The sequence below is a fragment of the Saccopteryx leptura genome, chromosome 2, assembly GCF_036850995.1.
Source record: "Saccopteryx leptura isolate mSacLep1 chromosome 2, mSacLep1_pri_phased_curated, whole genome shotgun sequence".
Lineage (NCBI taxonomy): Eukaryota > Metazoa > Chordata > Mammalia > Chiroptera > Emballonuridae > Saccopteryx > Saccopteryx leptura.
Window position 1 is genome coordinate 246237959 of NC_089504.1, and position 18983 is coordinate 246256941.

At 45.3% G+C, this 18983-nt stretch overlaps 2 protein-coding genes across 2 annotated transcripts in view; both read right to left on the minus strand.

The window, feature by feature from the left end:
• The window catches only part of LOC136395736 (maestro heat-like repeat-containing protein family member 1), an 81080-nt gene extending 76483 nt beyond the window's left edge, over positions 1-4597 (minus strand). Inside the window, exon 1 of the mRNA XM_066370994.1 lies at positions 4416-4597. The gene's annotated coding sequence lies outside the window, so the exon portion shown is untranslated. The remainder of the gene's footprint in view (positions 1-4415) is intronic.
• The window catches only part of LOC136395739 (calcium/calmodulin-dependent protein kinase kinase 2-like), a 1028348-nt gene that overhangs the window by 984815 nt on the left and 24550 nt on the right, over positions 1-18983 (minus strand). Inside the window, 2 exon segments of the mRNA XM_066371011.1 lie at positions 18090-18151; positions 18154-18222. Of these exon segments, the coding sequence (XP_066227108.1) occupies positions 18090-18151; positions 18154-18222 (131 nt within the window).

Here is an 18983-nt window from a genome sequence, read left to right on the forward strand (position 1 = left end):
CTCTACCGCTGAGCCAACCGGCCAGGGCCTGATTGATACTTCTCATCTCTTTCCATTCCTGTCTGTCTGTCCCTGTCTATCCCTCTCTCTGACTCACTGTCTCTGTAAAAAATAAATAAATAATAAAAATTTCTAGAAAAAAAGGAAAAGAAAAAATAGACACAGAGACCACTGGAACATAATAAATACAGAATCAAACAGATCTACACAAACACGGTCAATCGATTCTGACAAATGTATAAATGCAATTCAATACATGAAGGATCCTGTTGAAACAACTGCAAAATATTGAACTTCAATCTAAATCTCATACTTTATATAAAAATTCAAATGGGTCACAGGTTTAAATGTAAAACTAAATAGCTTTCAGAAGAAAACAGAAGAAATACTCAGGACCTACTTCTTAGACATGACACCAATCACAACTCAATCTTTTTTTTTTTTCCCTAGATACAGAGAGAGAGTCAGAGAGAGGGATAGACAGGGACAGACAGACAGGAATGGAGAGATGAGAAGCATCAATCATTAGTTTTCGTTGCGCATTGCAACACCTTAGTTGTTCATTGATTGCTTTCTCATATATGCCTTGACCATGAGGCTACAGCAGACCGAGTGACCCCCTTGCTCAAGCCAGCGACCTTGGGTCCAAGCTGGTGAGCTTTGCTCAAACCCGATGAGCCTGTGCTCAAGCTGTTGACCTTGGGGTCTCGAACCTGGGTCCTCCACATCCCAGTCTGACGTTCTATCCACTGCGCCATTGCCTGGTCAGGCCAAATCACAACGCAAAAAAGGAAAAAATATAAAAACAACTTCATCAAAATTGAGAACGTTGATTCTTGCTGTATTGGCCAAGAGTTTGCTTAAAGGCCTTAATCACTGTAAAAAAAAAAAAAAAAAAAAAAAAATAGAAGACTGGATAAAGAAGATGTGGCACATATACACTATGGTTTACTACTCAGCCATAAGAAATGATGACATCGGATCATTTACAACAAAATCGTGGGATCTTGATAACATTATACGGAGTGAAATAAGTAAATCAGAAAAAAACAAGAACTGCATGATTCCACACATTGGTGGGACATAAAAACAAGACCAAGAGACATGGACAAGAGTGGTGTGGTGGTAAAGGGGGGGGGGGGGGGCACAAAGAAAACCAGATAGAAGGTGACGGAAGACAATCTGACTTTGGGTGATGGGTATGCATCATAATTGAATGACAAGATAACCTGGACATGTTTTCTTTGAATATATGTACCCTGATTTATTGATGTCACCCCATTAAAATTAATAAAAATTAAAAAAATAAAAAATTAAAAAAATTTAGAACGTTGGCTCTTTAGAGGACCCTGTCAAGAGAATGCAAAGACAAAGTACAGGTGGCTCTCTCTGTGGGGCACGCCCCTCCCCCAGGTGCACTTTCCTTGCCTCTCTAAGCTCCAAGGGCCCTTCCTTTATCTCTGTAAGTCGTTGTCTGAGCCCACTTCTCCAACAGCTCACTTCTTCTACCTCTATGACTTTCTAAATAAACTTTCTCTTAAAGTTGGGGGAATAAAAGATAAACTACAGGTTGGATAAAAACATTTGCAAAGTATGGATCTGACAAAGGACTCCTGACCATTAAGCTTAGTGAGAGAAACCAATCTCATAAAAGTTGACATACCTGATGATCCCCTGTATATAACATCCTAAAAATGACAAAATTACCGAGACAAAGAACAGATTGGAGGCTGCCTGGGAGTAGAGACAAACGGGAGAGGAGATGAGGCTATAAAGGAAATTTCTCTCAAGTAGGGAGTATCCTACATCATGATGGTGGTAGTGGTGATTGTTACACAATTCTATAAGAAAGATCAAATCGCATAGCACACACACGGGTGAGTGCATGTGAAAACTGGTGAGAACTGAGCAAATTCTGTGGTCTTGAATAGTGTGTCAACATCAGTTCCCTCGTTTGGATTGTGTACCATTCAAGGGGCTCTAGTACTATTTTGGCAACTCCCTGTGCATCGACAGTTCTTTCAAAGTTATGAGTTAAGAAGAAAACTAGCAGCAAAATGATTGCAAATTGTCGAATGTCCATTCATAGAGGACTGATCAGGTAAACTAGTAAATACACACAAGGTATGAAACCATAAAAAAAATAAAGAATGTATCTGTAGACTGACGTGGGTAAATGAAAAATAGTTTCGGGTCACTGGATGAAATGTGTTAACTACTGTGTAAAAAGAAAGGGAAATAATAATATACCATGAACACAGATTTGTTTATTTAATTTTAATTTTTTTGTATTTTTCCGAAGTTGGAAATGGGGAGGCAGTCAGACAGACTCCCCCATGCGCCAGACCGGGATCCACCCGGCATACCCACCAGGGGGCGATGCTCTGCCCATTCTAGACATTGCTCTGTTGCAACCAGAGCCATTCTAGCGCCTGAGGCAGAGGCCATGGAGCCATCCTCAGTGCCCGGGCCAACTTTGCTCCAATGGAGCCTCGCTGTGGGAGGGGAAGAGAGAGACAGAGAGGAAGGGGAGGGGGAGGGGTGAAGAAGCAGATAGGCACTTTTCCTGTGTGCCCTGGCCGGGAATCGAACCTGGGACTCCTGCACGCCAGGCCGACGCTCTACCACTGAGCCAACCAGCCAGGGCCCAGATTTGTGTTTTTACAGGAAAAAGAACAGGAAAGACAAACCAGAAGTTAAAGACAATGCTTATTTATAGAGGAAGAGTGGGAATGAGATTAGGAGGATTAGGATCAGATTTACTCTGAGTAAAACTTTATATAGTTTTAAGCTTTTAATTATATAAATCTTTACAAAATCGGGGATCACATCAGAATAATGGCAGCGTATGAGATACTCCTGATCTCTCAATTAAAATTTCAACAAAATGAACAATTTTAATGCAGCAAAGAAACTCCAGCTGGGCTCTCAGGCACACCTGAAAGATCTACACACCCAAATAACTAAAGGTGGGAAGGGTTGGAAAGGGAGGTGGAAAATAAAACACACTCACAGTTGGCTCCCAGAGTGACTGGGGTTTTTTTCTCTGCCAGAATACGGGAAGGAGACAGCTCAGGCTGTCTGGGTTTTATCTTATGGGATACAAAGAGGTGACAAGCCTGGAGTGCCCCGGTCTCCTTCTGCCGGAAGGAGTGGAGAGACTGAGGTGCAAGAAGTGTGATACTAAGCCAAAGCAGCGGCAGAATAAAGGGTCATGGCCAGTGTTCTTGTGGTTGGTCCACAGCCTGCTCTTGGTGCAGAGACAGAGAAAACCAAAGTGTGGTGCCCCAGCCTCCCATATCCCACCTCCGTCACCTCACAAGTAGGAGAGTGGCAGAGACAGACCCCATAGCTAACTATCCAGAGAAACTCCCTTGAAGAACAAACAATCCAATTAAAAAAAAAAAAGAGAAGTGGGCCTGAACAGACACTTCTCCCAAGAAGACATACAAATGGTCAACAGAGATATGAAAAATACTCATCATCACTAGTTATATGAGAAATGCAAGTCAAAACTACAATGAGATACCACCTCGCACCTGTTACATTGGCTCTCATCAACAAGACAGGTGAGAAGTGTTGGAGAGGGCCCTGGCCGGTTGGCTCAGCGGTAGAGCGTCGGCCTAGCGTGCGGAGGACCCGGGTTCGATTCCCGGCCAGGGCACATAGGAGAAGCGCCCATTTGCTTCTCCACCCCTCCGCCGCGCTTTCCTCTCTGTCTCTCTCTTCCCCTCCCGCAGCCAAGGCTCCATTGGAGCAAAGATGGCCCGGGCGCTGGGCATGGCTCTGTGGCCTCTGCCTCAGGCGCTAGAGTGGCTCTGGTCGCAATATGGCGACGCCCAGGATGGACAGAGCATCACCCCCTGGGGGGCAGAGCACCGCCCCTGGTGGGCGTGCCGGGTGGATCCCGGTGGGGCGCATGCGGGAGTCTGTCTGACTGTCTCTCCCTGTTTCCAGCTTCAGAAAAATGAAAAAAAAAAAAAAAAAAAAGAAGTGTTGGAGAGGCCGTGGAGAAAAAGAAACCGTCATTCACTGCTGGTGGGAATGTAAATTAGTACAACCATTGTGGAAGAAAGTATGGTGGCTCCTCAAAAAATTAAGAATACAACTATCACATGACCCAGCAATGCCTCTACTGGATATATACCCCCAAACTCGAAAACATTGATATGGAAAGATACCTATAACCCCATGGTTCTTGCAGTTCTTGCAGCATTATTCACAGTGGCCAGGACATGGAAACAACCAAAGTGTCCTTCCACAGAGGAAGACACGTCTCAAACAAAAAGACACAGGAAGATTGCAAGAAAAAGAATAGCAAAGACATGCCATACACTCACCCCAGCCCCATTCCACCCCCAAAAAAGCCAACCAGCTAGATTACTAGCATCTCCCACCGCTCGCTCGGTACTCACCGACTGTGGCTCCTGAGCCAGACCCCGGAGGGCAGGTAGCCTGAGAGTCTGATCCTTGGAGTAGTTTGCGGTTAGAAGGCAGCAAGGCTGCAGCACCAGCACTGGCACCACCGTGCGGACAGGCCGCTGCGACAGAGCTCCGCTCGCCTTCACTGCCCAGCGCACGGAATAATGGGGCGTAACCGCTGAGGAGCCAACCGCAGATCACGCGGGGGGGGGGTGGGGCGCGGGGGGGCGCGGGGGGGGGGCGCGGGGGGGGGGGGGGGGGGGGGGGGAGGGGGCGCGGGGGGGGGGGAGGGGGAGCCCTCGGGGCAGTGGCTCAGGAAGCACGTGGGGGATTAGGTGCTGCGGGGCGGGGAAGCAGGTGGGGACAAGCAGCAGATTCTGAAAAGGTCAAAAGAATTAAAATAAAAAATAAGTTTAAAAGATAAAAAATGAGTGTGTAATACACATATTTGGTAGTCAACAGTGATAGATACATGAATTCACCAAAACTTCCAACTGTCCTTTTGCTGTCCCACTTGTCTATCTGACCCCACCCTTGCTTACTGACTATCCCCCTGAAGTAGAACAGTTTTAGGAAGCTGGTCCACCACCCCAGGGAGAAACGTTCCAGGAAGCCAAAATTGTAAAACTGCAAAAGGGAGCATACCAGAATTGCTGACTCAATGCACACTTGCTCAAAGCTCTCCCCACCTTAACAAATTTTTGCCTCAGAGTCTGTTTTGGTGCATTTCTCCCGGAGGAGTGCCCAGGCAGGTCCTTCTCCTCTAATAAAGCCTGCCCACCTGGTGTTCGCGTGCCCTCATTATTACAAACAGAAGCACCCATCTGCTTCTCCACCATTCCCCCTCTCCTTTCTCTCTCCCTCTCTCTTCCCCTCGATGGTTCCATGGCCTCTGCCTCAGGTGCCAGAATGGCTCCCATTGCAGCGGAGCAATGCCCCAGAGGAGCCGAGCCTTGCCCCTTGGTGGCCATGCCGGGTGGATCCTGGTCAGGCGTATATGGTAATCTGTCTGTCTGTCTGCCTGCCTTTCCCCGCCGTTCCCCCACTCCCATGTCTCAGTTCAGAAAAATACAAAAAAAATAGAAAAAAAAACACATACGGTAATCCCTGGCTAGTGGGCTCAGTGGTAGAACATGGGCCTACCGTGTGGAAGTCCCGGGTTCGATTTCTGATCAGGGCACACAAGAGAAGCGCCATCTGCTTCTCCACTATTCCCCTTCTCCCTTCTATCTCTCTCTTCCCCTCCTGCAGCCATGGCTCCACTGGAGCAAAGTTGGCCCGGGTGCTGAGGATGGTTCCATGGCCTCCGCCTTAGGTGCTAGAATGGCTCCAGTTACAACAAAGCAATGCCCCAGATGGGCACAGTATCGCCCCCTCGTGGGCATTCCGGGTGGAACCTGGTCCAGCGCATGTGGAAATCTGTCTCTGCCTCCCTCTTTTCACTTCAGAAAAACACACACACAGAAAAAAACGGTAGCTGCATGGATAAGAAAACAGGACCCATACATATGCTGTCCACAAGAGACCCACCTTAGAATAAAAGATACACATAGACTGAAAGTGAAGTGATGGAAAAAAGTATTTCATGCAATTGGAAATGACAAAAGGCTGGGGTAGCAATACTTATATCTGACAAAATAGTCTTTGAAATAAAGGCTATAGTAAGAAATAAAGATCACTACATAATGATAAAGGAGCAATCCAAAAGAAAGATATAACTACTGTAAATATTTATGCACCTAATATAGGAGCACGTAAACATACAAAGCAGACTTTGATAGACATAAAGGGTGAGATCAACAGCAATACTGTAATAGTAGGGGATTTTAATACCCTACTAACATCAATGGATACATACTCCAGACAGAAAATGAACAAGAAACAGCGCCTAAATGGGCAGGGGTCTCAAACTTGGGCCCGCGGCCCGCCCACCAATTTTGTGCGGCCCGCAGACTAATCCACGAAGTTTGATTAGTCTGCGGGCCGCACAAAATTGGTGGGCGGGCCGCGAGTTTGAGACCCCCGATTTAATTGAAATCTTCAGAACCTTTCACCCAAAAATCAGCAGAATATACCGTATTTCCCCACGTATAAAACACACTTAAAAAAAAAACTGGGTCTCAACATTGGGTGCACCTTATACAATGGTTGCAGATTTTTTAACCTGCATTTCATGCTTTTCCGTGCTTGTTTTTACACTCATTGTTGAGAACAGTGATTCGTCATCAGACACCAATGACAACAAGCTAATGGATGGGAGTTCTGACAGTGATGAGGAGTTGTATAAATTTTATGATGAATAAAACTTGAGTTCAGTAACTTCATGTAATACATACGTTTTCAAATTTTGGCACCAAAATTAAGGTGTGTCTTATACATGGGGAAATATGGTACATTCTTTTTAAGTGCTCAAGGTACATTCTCTAGGATAGATAATATGTTAGGACATAAAACAAGTCTCAATAAATTTAAGAAGATTGAAATCATATCAAGCATCTTCTCTGATCACCAGGCATGAAACTAGAAATCAACTACAATAGAAAAACTGAAAAACATTCGAACACTTGGAGGCTAAATACCATGTTATTAAATAATGAACGGGTTAACAATGAGATCAGAAAGAAATAAAAAATTCCCTTGAAACAAATGACAGTGAACATACAACAACTCAAAATTTGTGGGACATAGCAAAAGCAGTCCTGAGAGGGAAGTTCATAGCATTACAGTCATACCTTGAGAAGCAAGAAAAAAACTCAAACAACTTAACCCTGTATCTAAACAAACTAGAAAAAGAACAAGAAAAAAAGCCCACAGGAAGTAGAAGGAAAAAAATAATAAATAACAGAGTCAAAATAAATGACAAAAAGGCTAAAAAAAACCCCAAACAATCAATGAAACCAAGAGCTGGTTCTTTGAAAAGGTAAACAAGAGCCTGACCTGTGGTGGCGCAGTGGATAGGGCGTCGACCTGGAAATGCTGGGGTCCCTCTTTCTATCCTCTCTAAAATGAATAAATAAAATTAAAAAAATAAAAAATAAAAATAAATAAAGAAAAAAGAAAAGGTAAACAAGATTGATAACCCTTTAACCAGACTCATCAAGAAAAAAAGAGTGAGGCTTCAAATAAAATTAGAAATGAAAGTGGAGAAGTAACAACTGACACCGCAGAAATACAAAGGATTGTAAGAAAATATTGTACTATGAAGATCTATAGGCCAAAAAATTGGACAACCTAAGTGAAATGGATCAATTCGTAGAAATATACAATCTTCCAAACTCAATCTAGAAGCATCAAAAAACTAAACAAACCAGTTACAACATATGAAATTGAAACATTAATCAAAATATTCCTAGCAAACAAAAGTCCAGGACCAGATTGCTTCACAGGCAAATTTTTATCAATATTCAAGAAGAACTAACAGCTATTCTTCTCAAGCTATTTCAAAATATTCAAGAGAAGGGAAGACTTCCAAGCTCCTTTTATAAGGCAAGCATTATCCTCATTCCAAAACCAGGTAAAGACACTACAAAGAAAGAAAAGTATAGGCCAATATCCCTGATGAACACATGCTAAACTTCTCAACAAAATATTAGCAAACCAGATCCAGCAATACATTAAAAGAGTCATACGGCCCTGGCAGATTGGCTCAGCGGTAGAGCTTCAGCCTAGCGTGCAGAGGACCCGGGTTCGATTCCCGGCCAGGGTACACAGGAAAAGCGCCCATTTGCTTCTCCACCCCTCCGCTGCGCTTTCCTCTCTGTCTCTCTCTTCCCCTCCTGCAGCCAAGGCTCCATTGGAGCAAAAGATGGCCCGGGCGCTGGGGATGGCTCTGTGGCTTCTGCCTCAGGCGCTAGAGTGGCTCTGGTCGCAACATGGCGACACCCAGGATGGGCAGAGCATCGCCCCCTGGTGGGCAGAGCGTGGCCCTATGGTGGGCGTGCCGGGTGGATCCCGGTCGGGCGCATGCGGGAGTCTGTCTGACTGTCTCTCCCTGTTTCCAGCTTCAGAAAAATGCAAAAAAAAAAAAAAAAAAAAAAAAGAGTCATACGTCATGATCAAGGGTGATTTATTCCAGGAAGGCAAGGCTGGTACAATATTCGCAAATCAATAAATATGATTCGTCACATAAACAAAAGGAAGGATAAAAATTACATGATTATATCAAGAGTTGCAGTGAAAGCATTTCATAAAATCCAGTACCCATTTATGATCAAAACACTCAGCAAAGTGGGAATACAGGGAACATACCTCAACATAATAAAGGTCATCTATAACAAACCCACAGCCTACATCAGGGATCCCCAAACTCCGGCCCGCGGGCCGCATGCGGCCCCCTGAGGCCATTTATCCGGCCCCCGCTGAACTTCCAGAAGGGGTACCTCTTTCATTGGTGGTCAGTGAGAGGAGCATAATTCCCCTTGAAATACTGGTCAGTTTGTTGATTTAAATTTACTTGTTCTTTATTTTAAATATTGTATTTGTTCCTGTTTTGTTTTTTTTTTACTTTAAAATAATATATGTGCAGTGTGCATAGGGATTTGTTCATAGTTTTTTTTACAGTCTGGCCCTCCAACGATCTGAGGGACAGTGAACTGGCCCCCTGTGTAAAAAGTTTGGGGACCCCTGGCCTACATCATACTCAATGGGCAAAAATTAAAAGCAATCCCCTTGAGATCAGGAAAAAGACAGGTGTGCCCCCTTTCACCACTCTTATTCAACTTAGTTCTGGAAGTACTAGCCACAGCAATCACACAAGAAGAGGAAATAAAAGGTATCCAAATTGGAAAAGAAGTAAAACTCATTATTTGCTGATGACATGATACTGTACATAGAAAATCCTAAAGTCTCAATCAAAAACCTACTAGACCTGATAAATGAATTTGGCAAGGTGGCAGGACATAGTAATATTCAGAAAACAGTGGTATTTTTATACACCAACAATCAACTGTCAGAAAGGGAAAATAAGGAAACATGCCCCTTCACTATTGCAACAAAAAAATAAAGTACCAGCCCTGGCCGGTTGGCTCAGTGGTAGAGCATCGGCCTGGCGTGCAGGAGTCCCAGGTTCAATTCCTGGCGAGGACTCACAGGAGAAGCGCCCATCTGCTTCTCCACTCCTCCCCCTCTTCTTCCTCTCTGTCTCTCTCTTCCCCTCCCTCAGCAGAGGCTCCATTGGAGCAAAGTTGGCCCAGGCCCTGGGGATGGCTCTATGGCTTCTGCCTCAGGCGCTAGAATGGCTCTGGTTGCAACAGAGCAACGCCCCAGATGGGCTGAGCATCGCCCCCTGGTGGGCATGCCGGGTGGATCCCAGTCGGGCAGATCCCAGTCGGGCGCATTCGGTAGTCTGTCTGACTGCCTTCCTCAGAAAAAAATAAAATAAAATAAAGTACCCAGGAATAAATTTAACCAAGGAGTTAAAAGCCTTGTACTCGGAAAATTATAAGACACTGAAAAAAAGAAATCAAGAAAGATGCAAACAAGCAGATGCATATAACGTGTTCATGGCTAGGAAGAATAAACATCATTAAAATGTCTATATTACCAAAAGCAATCTATAAATTCAATGCAATTCCTATTAAAATATCAATGGCATACTTCAAAGATAGAGAACAAATATTCCAAATATTTATATGGAACCAAAAAAGAACATGAATAGCCTCAGCAATCTTGAAAATGAATAATAAAGTAAGAAGTGTCACACTTCCTGATATCAAATTATACTACTAGACCATAGTAATCAAAACAGCTTGGTACTGGCATAAGAACAGGTATATAGATCATTGAAACAGAACAGAGAACCCAGAAATAAATCCCCGCCTTTATAGCCTGATCAGGTGGTGGCGCAGTGGATAGAGCGTCAGACTGGGATTCAGAGGACCCAGGTTCAAGACCCCAGGTCACCAGCTTGAGCACAGGTTCATCTGGTTTCAGTAAAATCCCACCAGCTTGAACCCAAGGTCGCTGGCTCCAGCAAGGGGTTACTCGGTCTGCTGAAGGCCCGTGGTCAAGGCACAAATGAGAAAGCAATCAATGAACAACTAAGGTATTGCAACGCACAACCAAAAACTAATGATTGATGCTTCTCATCTCTCTCTGTTTCTGTCTGTCTTTTTCTGTCTATCCCTCTCTCTGATTCACTGTCTCTGTAAAAAATAAAAATAAATTAAAAAATAAAAAAAATCCCCGCCTTTATGGTTACAACTGATATTTGACAAAGGAAGTAAGAGCATACAGTGGAGTAAAGACAGCTTCTTTAATAAATGGTATTGGGAAAATTGGTCTGGCACATTAAAAAAATGAAACTAGATCATTAACTTACACCATTCACAAAAATAAACTCAAAATGGGTAAAAGACTTAAAGGTAAGTCACAAAACCATAAACATGTTGGCAGAAAACATAGGCAGTAAACTCTCTGATATCTCTCTTAGCAATATTTTTGCCAATACATATCCAGGGGCAAATGTAATAAAGGACAAAATAAACAAATGGTACTATATCAAACTAAAAAGCTTTTGCACAGCAAAAGACACCATTAACAGAACAAAAGACCACCCATATAATGGGAGAACATATTCGCCAATACATGTGATAAGTGGTTAATAACCAAAATTTATAAAGGACTTTTAAAACCTAACACCAGGAAGGTAAACAATGCAATTAAAAAGAGGGCAAAAAAGCCTGACCAGGTGGTGGCCAAGTGGACAGAATGTCGAACAGGGACATGAAGGACCCAGGTACGAAACCTCAAGGTTGCCAGCATGAGCGTGGGCTCATCTGGTTTGAGCAAAGCTCACCAGCTTGGACCCAAGGTCGCTGGCTCGAGCAAGGGGTTACTCGGTCTGCTGAAGACCCCACGGTCAAGGCACATATGAGAAAGCAATCAATGAACTAAGGTGTCACAACAAAAAACTAATGATTGATGCTTCTCATCTCTCTCCGTTCCTGTCTGTCTGTCCCTATCAATCCCTCTCTATGACTCTCTCTCTGTCTCTGAAAAAAAAAAAAAACCTCCCCCAAAATAAAAGTCCAGGATCAGATGGCTATACTATATACACTAATGAATTCTACCAAACATTCAAAGAATATTTGATATGTTCTTCTCAAAATCTTCCAAAAACTGAAGAAGCAATATTCCTAACACATTTTATTAGACTAATATAATCATGATACTGAAACATGGCAAGGACAACAGACACACACACAAAAAGACAGAGCAATATCTCTAATGAATACAGATACAGAAATCATAAAAAAAAATTCTAGCGGCCCTGGCCGGTTGGCTCAGCGGTAGAGCGTCGGCCTGGCGTGCGGGGGACCCGGGTTCGATTCCCAGCCAGGGCACATAGGAGAAGCGCCCATTTGCTTCTCCACCCCCCTCCCCCTCCTTCCTCTCTGTCTCTCTCTTCCCCTCCCGCAGCCGAGGCTCCATTGGAGCAAAGATGGCCCGGGCGCTGGGGATGGCTCCTTGGCCTCTGCCCCAGGCACTAGAGTGGCTCTGGTCCAGGCAGAGCAATGCCCCGGAGGGGCAGAGCATCGCCCCCTGGCGGGCAGAGCATCGCCCCTGGTGGGCGTGCCGGGTGGATCCCAGTCGGGCGCATGCGGGAGTCTGTCTGACTGTCTCTCCCCGTTTCCAGCTTCAGAAAAATACAAAAAAAAAAAAAAATTCTAGCAAATCGAAAACAACAATATATTAAGAAAAATAGGGCTGACCTGTGGTGGCGCAGTGGATGGAGTGTCGACCTGGAACGCTGAGGTCGCTGGTTCAAAACCCTGGGCTTGCCCGGTCAAGGCACATATGGGAGTTGATGCTTCCAGCTCCTGCCCCGCCCCCCTTCTCTCTCTCACTCTCTCTCCTCTCTAAAGTGAATAAATAAATAAATAAATAAATAAATAAAAAGAAAAGAAAAGAAAAGAAAAATAGGCCCTGGCTGGTTGGCTCAGCAATAAGTAGAGCGTCAGCTTGTCATGTGGATGTCCTGTGTTCAATTCTCAGTCAGGACACCCAGAAGAAGTAACCCATCTGCTTCTCCACCTTTCCCCCTCTGTTTTCTCTCCCTCTTCCTCTCCTGCAACCACGGCTCCATTGGAGTAAGTTGGCCCCAGATGCTGAGAATGCCTCCATGGCCTCTGCCTTAGGTGCCAAAATAGCTCATTTGCCAAGCAACAGAGCAGCCCAGGTGGGCTTAGCAGGCTTGCCTAAGTGGATCCCAATCAGGGCGCATGTGGGAGTCTGTCTCTGCCTCCAAGCCTCTCACTAAATTTTTTTAAAAAAAACACACATCACAAAGAAGTGGGATTCATTCTAGAAATCCAAGTATGGTTCAACATACATAAATCAACATAACACCACATCAACAAAACAAAAATCATATAATTGTATCAATAGATGCAGAAAAGACACTCCATAAAATACATCCTTTCATGTTTAAAACACTCAAAAAAATGAGTGTAGAAGGAAAATATCTCAACATAATAAAATCCGTATATGATAAACCATCAGGCAATATCATACTAATGGTGAAAAAAATCAAGGCTTTTTCTCTTCTCTAACATATGAAACAGGACAAGACCGCCCACTATTTCCACTCTTATTCAACATAGTTCTGGAAACGTTAGCCAGGGTAATTAGGCAAGAGAAAGAAATAAAAAGCATCCATATCAGGAAAGAAGGTAAAGGCATCACTTTTTGCACATGACATGGTCCTGTATATAGAAGAACCCAAACACCCCTCCAAAAAACTATTAGAAACAATAAATCAATAAAGTCAAGTCTCAGGATACAAAAGTCTATTGCTTTCCAATATACCAACAATGAAACCAGAAAATGAACTAAAAAAACAAAAACAAAACTCATTTTACAAGTGTAACAACAACAAAAGAACATGTAGGAATAAACTTAACAAAGAATATGAAGGACCTATACACAGAAAACTACAAAGCATTATTAAAAGAAACTGAAAAAGATACAGTGAAATGGAAATATATTCCATGTTCATAGATAAGATCAACATAGTTTAAATGGATATATTAGCCAAAGCAATATACAAATTTAATTCAATTCCCATCAAAATCTCAATGTCATTTTTTAAAGAAAAAGAACAAAAAATATCCAGGTTTGAATGGAACCATGAAAAACCCAGAATAGCCAAAGCAATCCTGAGAAAAAAGGAACAAAACTGGAGGTATTACAATACCTGACTTCATTATACTACAGAGACACGATAATCAAAACAGCATTGTACTGGCAGAAAAATAAACACACAGACCAACGAAACAGAATCGAGAACCCAGAAATAAAACCACATATATATGAACAAATCATCCTCGACAAAGGAGCCAAAAACACACACTGGAGAAAAGAAAGTCTCTTCAATAGATGGTCCTGCAAAAACTGGTAAGCCACGTGCAAAAAAATGAAACTTACTACAGTTTGTCCCTCTGCAGAAAAATTAATTCAAAATGGATCAAAGACCTAAATATAAAATCTGAAACAATAAATTACATAGAGGAAAACATAGGTACTAAACTCATGGAGCTTGGCCTTAGAGAACAATTTATGAATTTGACCCCAAAGGCAAGAGAAGACAAAAATAATTGAATGGGACCATATCAAACTATAAAGCTTTGGCACAACAAAAGAAACTGACAACAAAACAAATAGACAACTAAATGGGAGATATTTGCAAACAGCTCAAATAAGGGGTTAGTTAATACCTAAAATATATAAAGAACTCCCAAAGCTCATCAACAGACAAGAAAACAATCCAATTAAAAAATGAGGAGTGCCCTGGCCGGTTGGCTCAGCGGTCGAGCGTCGGCCTAGCGTGCGGAGGACCCGGGTTCGATTCCCGGCCAGGGCACATAGGAGAAGCGCCCATTTGCTTCTCCACCCCTCCGCCGCGCTTTCCTCTCTGTCTCTCTCTTCCCCTCCCGCAGCCAAGGCTCCATTGGAGCAAAGATGGCCCGGGCGCTGGGCATGGCTCTGTGGCCTCTGCCTCAGGCGCTAGAGTGGCTCTGGTCGCAATATGGCGACGCCCAGGATGGGCAGAGCATCACCCCCTGGGGGGCAGAGCACCGCCCCTGGTGGGCGTGCCGGGTAGATCCCGGTCGGGCGCATGCGGGAGTCTGTCAGACTGTCTCTCCCTGTTTCCAGCTTCAGAAAAAAAAAAAAAAAAAAAAAAAAAAATGAGGAGTGGCGGCCCTGGCCGGTTGGCTCAGTGGTAGAGCGTCGGCCTGGCGTGTGGGAGTCCCGGGTTGATACGGAAAGATACATATAAAAATAACCCCATGGTTCTTGCAGCATTATTCACAGTGGACAAGACATGGAAACAACCAAAGTGTTCTTCCATAGAGGAAGATACGTCTCAAACAAAAAGACACAGGAAGATTGCAAGAAAAAGAATAGCAAAGACATGCCATACACTCACCCCAGCCCCATTCCACCCCCAAAAAAGCCAACCAGCTAGATTACTAGCTTCTCCCACCGCTCGCTCGGTACTCACCGACTGTGGCTCCCGAGCAGACCCCGGAGGGCAGGTAGCCTGAGAGTCTGATCCTTGGAGTAGTTTGCGGTTAGAAGGCAGCAAGGCTGCAGCACCAGCACTGGCACCACCGTGCGGACAGGCCGCTGCGACAGAGCTCCGCTCGCCTTCACTGCCCAGCGCACGGAATAATGGGGCGTAACCGCTGAGGAATCAACATTCCGAAATCTCCCGGGCGGAGGGAGTGGCCAACGGCAGATCACGCGGGGGGGGGGGGGCGGGGGGCGCTGGCCTCTGGGCAGCGGCTCGGGAAGCACGCGGGGGTGAGGGGCGGCTGTTCGGGAAGCACGAGGGGGTGAGGGCGGCTGCTCGGGAAGCACCTGTGTCTGGGCGGGCGGGGGCGACTGCTCGGAAAGCACAAGGGAGTGAGGGGCGCTGCGGCGCGAGAAGCACCGGGGGATTAGGGGCTGCTGCTGGGGAAGCAGGTGGGGGCAAGCGGCAGTGGCGGCCCCGGGGAGTTCGCAGGGGCGATAGAGAGGATGAGGGAGTGTGACCGAGGCTAGGTAATGTAAGGAACGAAGTTTGAGATAAAGTTAGGGATTAGGGCAGGGGTCCCCAAACTACAGCCCTCCGGCTGCATGTGGCCCCCTGTGGCCATTTATCCAACCCTGGCCGCACTTCCAGAAAGGGCACCTCTTTCATTGGTGGTCAGTGAAAGGAGCACAATATCTGGTGGCACCGCAAAGCGCAGCGTCGCTCAGGTACAGTACTACTTCCGGTGACCTGGGAAGCACGCCTCACGGCTCCCGAAGTGCGCCAAGTCGCTTGTCATGGCTAGCAGTGACAAATATGAAACCGGAATTGACCAATGTCCGTCTCATTAGCCAAAAGCAGGCCCATAGTTCCCGTTGAAATTCTGGTCAGTTTGTTGATTTAAATTTACTTGTTCTTTATTTTAAATATTGTATTTGTTCCCGCTTTTTTTTACTTTAAAATAAGATATGTGCAGTGTGCATAAGGATTTGTTCCTAGTTTTTTTTATAGTCCGGCCCTCCAATGGTCTGAGGGACAGTGAACTGGCCCCCCTGTGTAAAAAGTTTGGGGACCCCTGGATTAGGGCAACCAGACAGCTATGAGGACTCCTGGGTTCCCACTCACTTTGAAATTGTCTGTTTTTGCAGTTATATCAAGAATTCTGGCCTGACTGTGCCTGACCTCCGGACAAGAGGTTACTAATAGGAGGGGGCAAATTCCTCCCCGGGAAATGTCTCAGCTTGAATAAGACTCCCATCTGTCTCCCGGGAGACAACTGGACAACCTTTAAGGTGAAAATTCAAACCCTGTCCCTCTTCTCCCCACCCCAGCAGGACACGAGGCCTGAGAGCCTGGAACTCCCCTCAGCACTCTCTCTTCTCCTTCCCTCATGGCCTCTGCTTCCACCTCATACTATTCTACCTTTCTTTCTCCTTCTCTCCAAAGGACAAGGCACATAGTAGGTGCTCAGGAAATATCTGATGAATAGAACAGGTGGGCTGGCAAACACTGCTGTTGGGTGGAGAGGCCACCTGTCACAGGGCGGTGGGAAGAAGGGAGGTCCCATCAGGACCCAGAGCCACCTGCTAATGAGTGCCCCTGGGCTTCCTGTCAGATGCCCGCTCAAGAACCCGGGGTTGAGACTGTGCGAGCTTGCGGCCACCATCTGTCTATTATCTCAGAAGAAACAAAGGCAGGCTCTTCGGCTAGACAGGTCCTCCTGCCTCCTCTCACATCACACTCCCCTTCCCCAGCCACCCAAGATCAACAGGACAAGAGCCCTGAGAAAGGGATGAACCCTAGGCAGAGGCCCAGGGAAGCCAACCTGGAGCCCTAAACCCTGCATGGCAGGGTCAAGACAGACCCAAGGCATGGCCCACCTAGAGTTCAGTACCCAGTGGATACCAGGCAGTGTGACTGCTGACCCTCACACCTACCAAAAGTCAGGATAAGCCCCTTCACATAGAAACCTCAGGCCCTTTGCATATGCTGTTCCTTTCCCTGTGATACCCTTCCTTATTCTCTCCACCCAGGAACAACCAGGCCATTTCAAACATCACTTCCCCCAAGAAGCTTTCCCCAGCCTCTTCAGGCTGAGCTGGCTCCTCCTACTCCGTATTCCAAAGGACTGGGAACATACATTCAATACAGGACGTATCATGCATTTACAAGTCCTTGTCATCTAGATCGGAGGAGCTCTAAATATAACCCAGGAACTTCTGGGTGTCCCCCTGATGCTTTCAGGGAATCCATGAGGTCAGAACTATCTTTACTCTAAAACAAAAGCAATGTATGCCTCTTTCACTCTTTCTCTACTAGTGTAAAGGGATTTCCCAAAAACCACATGACGTGGTATCACAACAGGCTGAACGCAGGAAGAAACTAGAGAACCTAGCTGTTCTCTATTAAGGCAGACCTCAGCCACAAGGACAATCTGCAAAAATGTAAAAACCATGTCTCTCTTCTCACTACATGTCTTTGTTCAGAAAATATATTTTTCCATATTAATATGAAGTAGGATTAGTCTTTTAAATGACCCAATAAATAATTTTTAGATTTCTCAGTTTTAAATTCTCATGTAGTAAATATTAGTAAGTAATATTTACCCACATAAATAAGAAAGTAAGACCAACATAAGCAAAAGCTTTTTTGGGAGGGTCTTCAGTAATTTTCAAGAGTATAAACGAGTCCTGAAACCAGAGTGTGAGAACTGCAGGTCTAGAGCCATGGCTGGCAAGCTTTCTAGTGTCCACACCAAATCCGGCCCGTCGCCTGTTTCTGTAAATAGTTATATCAGAAGACGGCCATGCCCATCTGTTTACTTATATATGGCTGCCTTTGTGCACCAATTACACATATATGCACTAGAAAGAGAACCAGCTTCCGAGTGATAAAAATGAGTGAAGGGCACGCCTCAGTATCCATCTGAACCTCAATTTCTTCATCTGTAAAATGGGAGTAGTCTCAGGGAGGGGTAAGGATCACACGAAATAACAGGGTTGTGAAGGAGCCTAAATCAGTAATGACTACTGAGCCCCACAATAAGCTATTTGACATGACGTGGCTCTCCACGGAAATACCCATGTGCCATTTGGGTGATAACAGAGCCAGGCCCTCCTCCTCTGTGTCCCCCCCCCACTGCTGTCCTCACCTCCACCAGCTTCACTACATTGGGGTGGTCCAGCTTCTTGAGAATGGCGATTTCCTGGTACACTGCTCAATGGGACCCCTGGGCTGGATGCAGCCCCCTGGGGCTGGCCAGGTGCCTGGGGGCGGGGGGCAACCTGAAGGAGACACAAACCACCTCAGGGTCAGGGCAAAGAGACAGTCCCCTGCCAAGGGCTGAAGCGACTGAGGCCACCAGGGTCTTTATGCAGCCTTCTCATCATCTGTCTCTCCTGCTGTTGAAAACCAGTGAGGCTGAAACCACAATCCCCTTGCTCGGCCTACTGTGAACCCCCTCCCTTCCCATCCCACGTCCTAGGCCACAGGGAGAGTCAGGTTCACCAAGGTACCGAGGTCTGGTTTGGTAATGTCAGCCTATCAGGGTGGGTCGGTCACTTCTCTCTGGAGCTCCCAACCATTTCCCCTCCTCTCCTTAACACTAGAAACAGCAGAGATAGACAACGAAGTCAGAAATAGAAAAAAGTGCCTGACCTGTGGTGGCGCAGTGGATAAAGCGTTGACCTGGAAATGCTGAGGTCGCCAGTTCAAAACCCTGGGCTTGCCTGGTCAAGGCACATATGGGAGTTGATGCTTCCAGCTCCTCCCCCCCCCCCTCTGTCTCTCTCTCCTCTCTAAAAAAAAAATGAATAAATAAAATTATTTAAAAAAAAAAAAAAAGAAATAGAAATAGAAAAAAGTTAAGAGCTGATGAAACAAACAAACAAAAAAAACCAACCTACAACACTACGCCAAAAAATGTTTACAGATCGGTGACAAGGGCCAGGCACAGGATCCGGCTGCATTCTGACTTCCAACACGTCATACTTCCAAACTCAAGACCAGCCCAAAGCTGTTTTGCTAACATCTCAGGGCACACCAT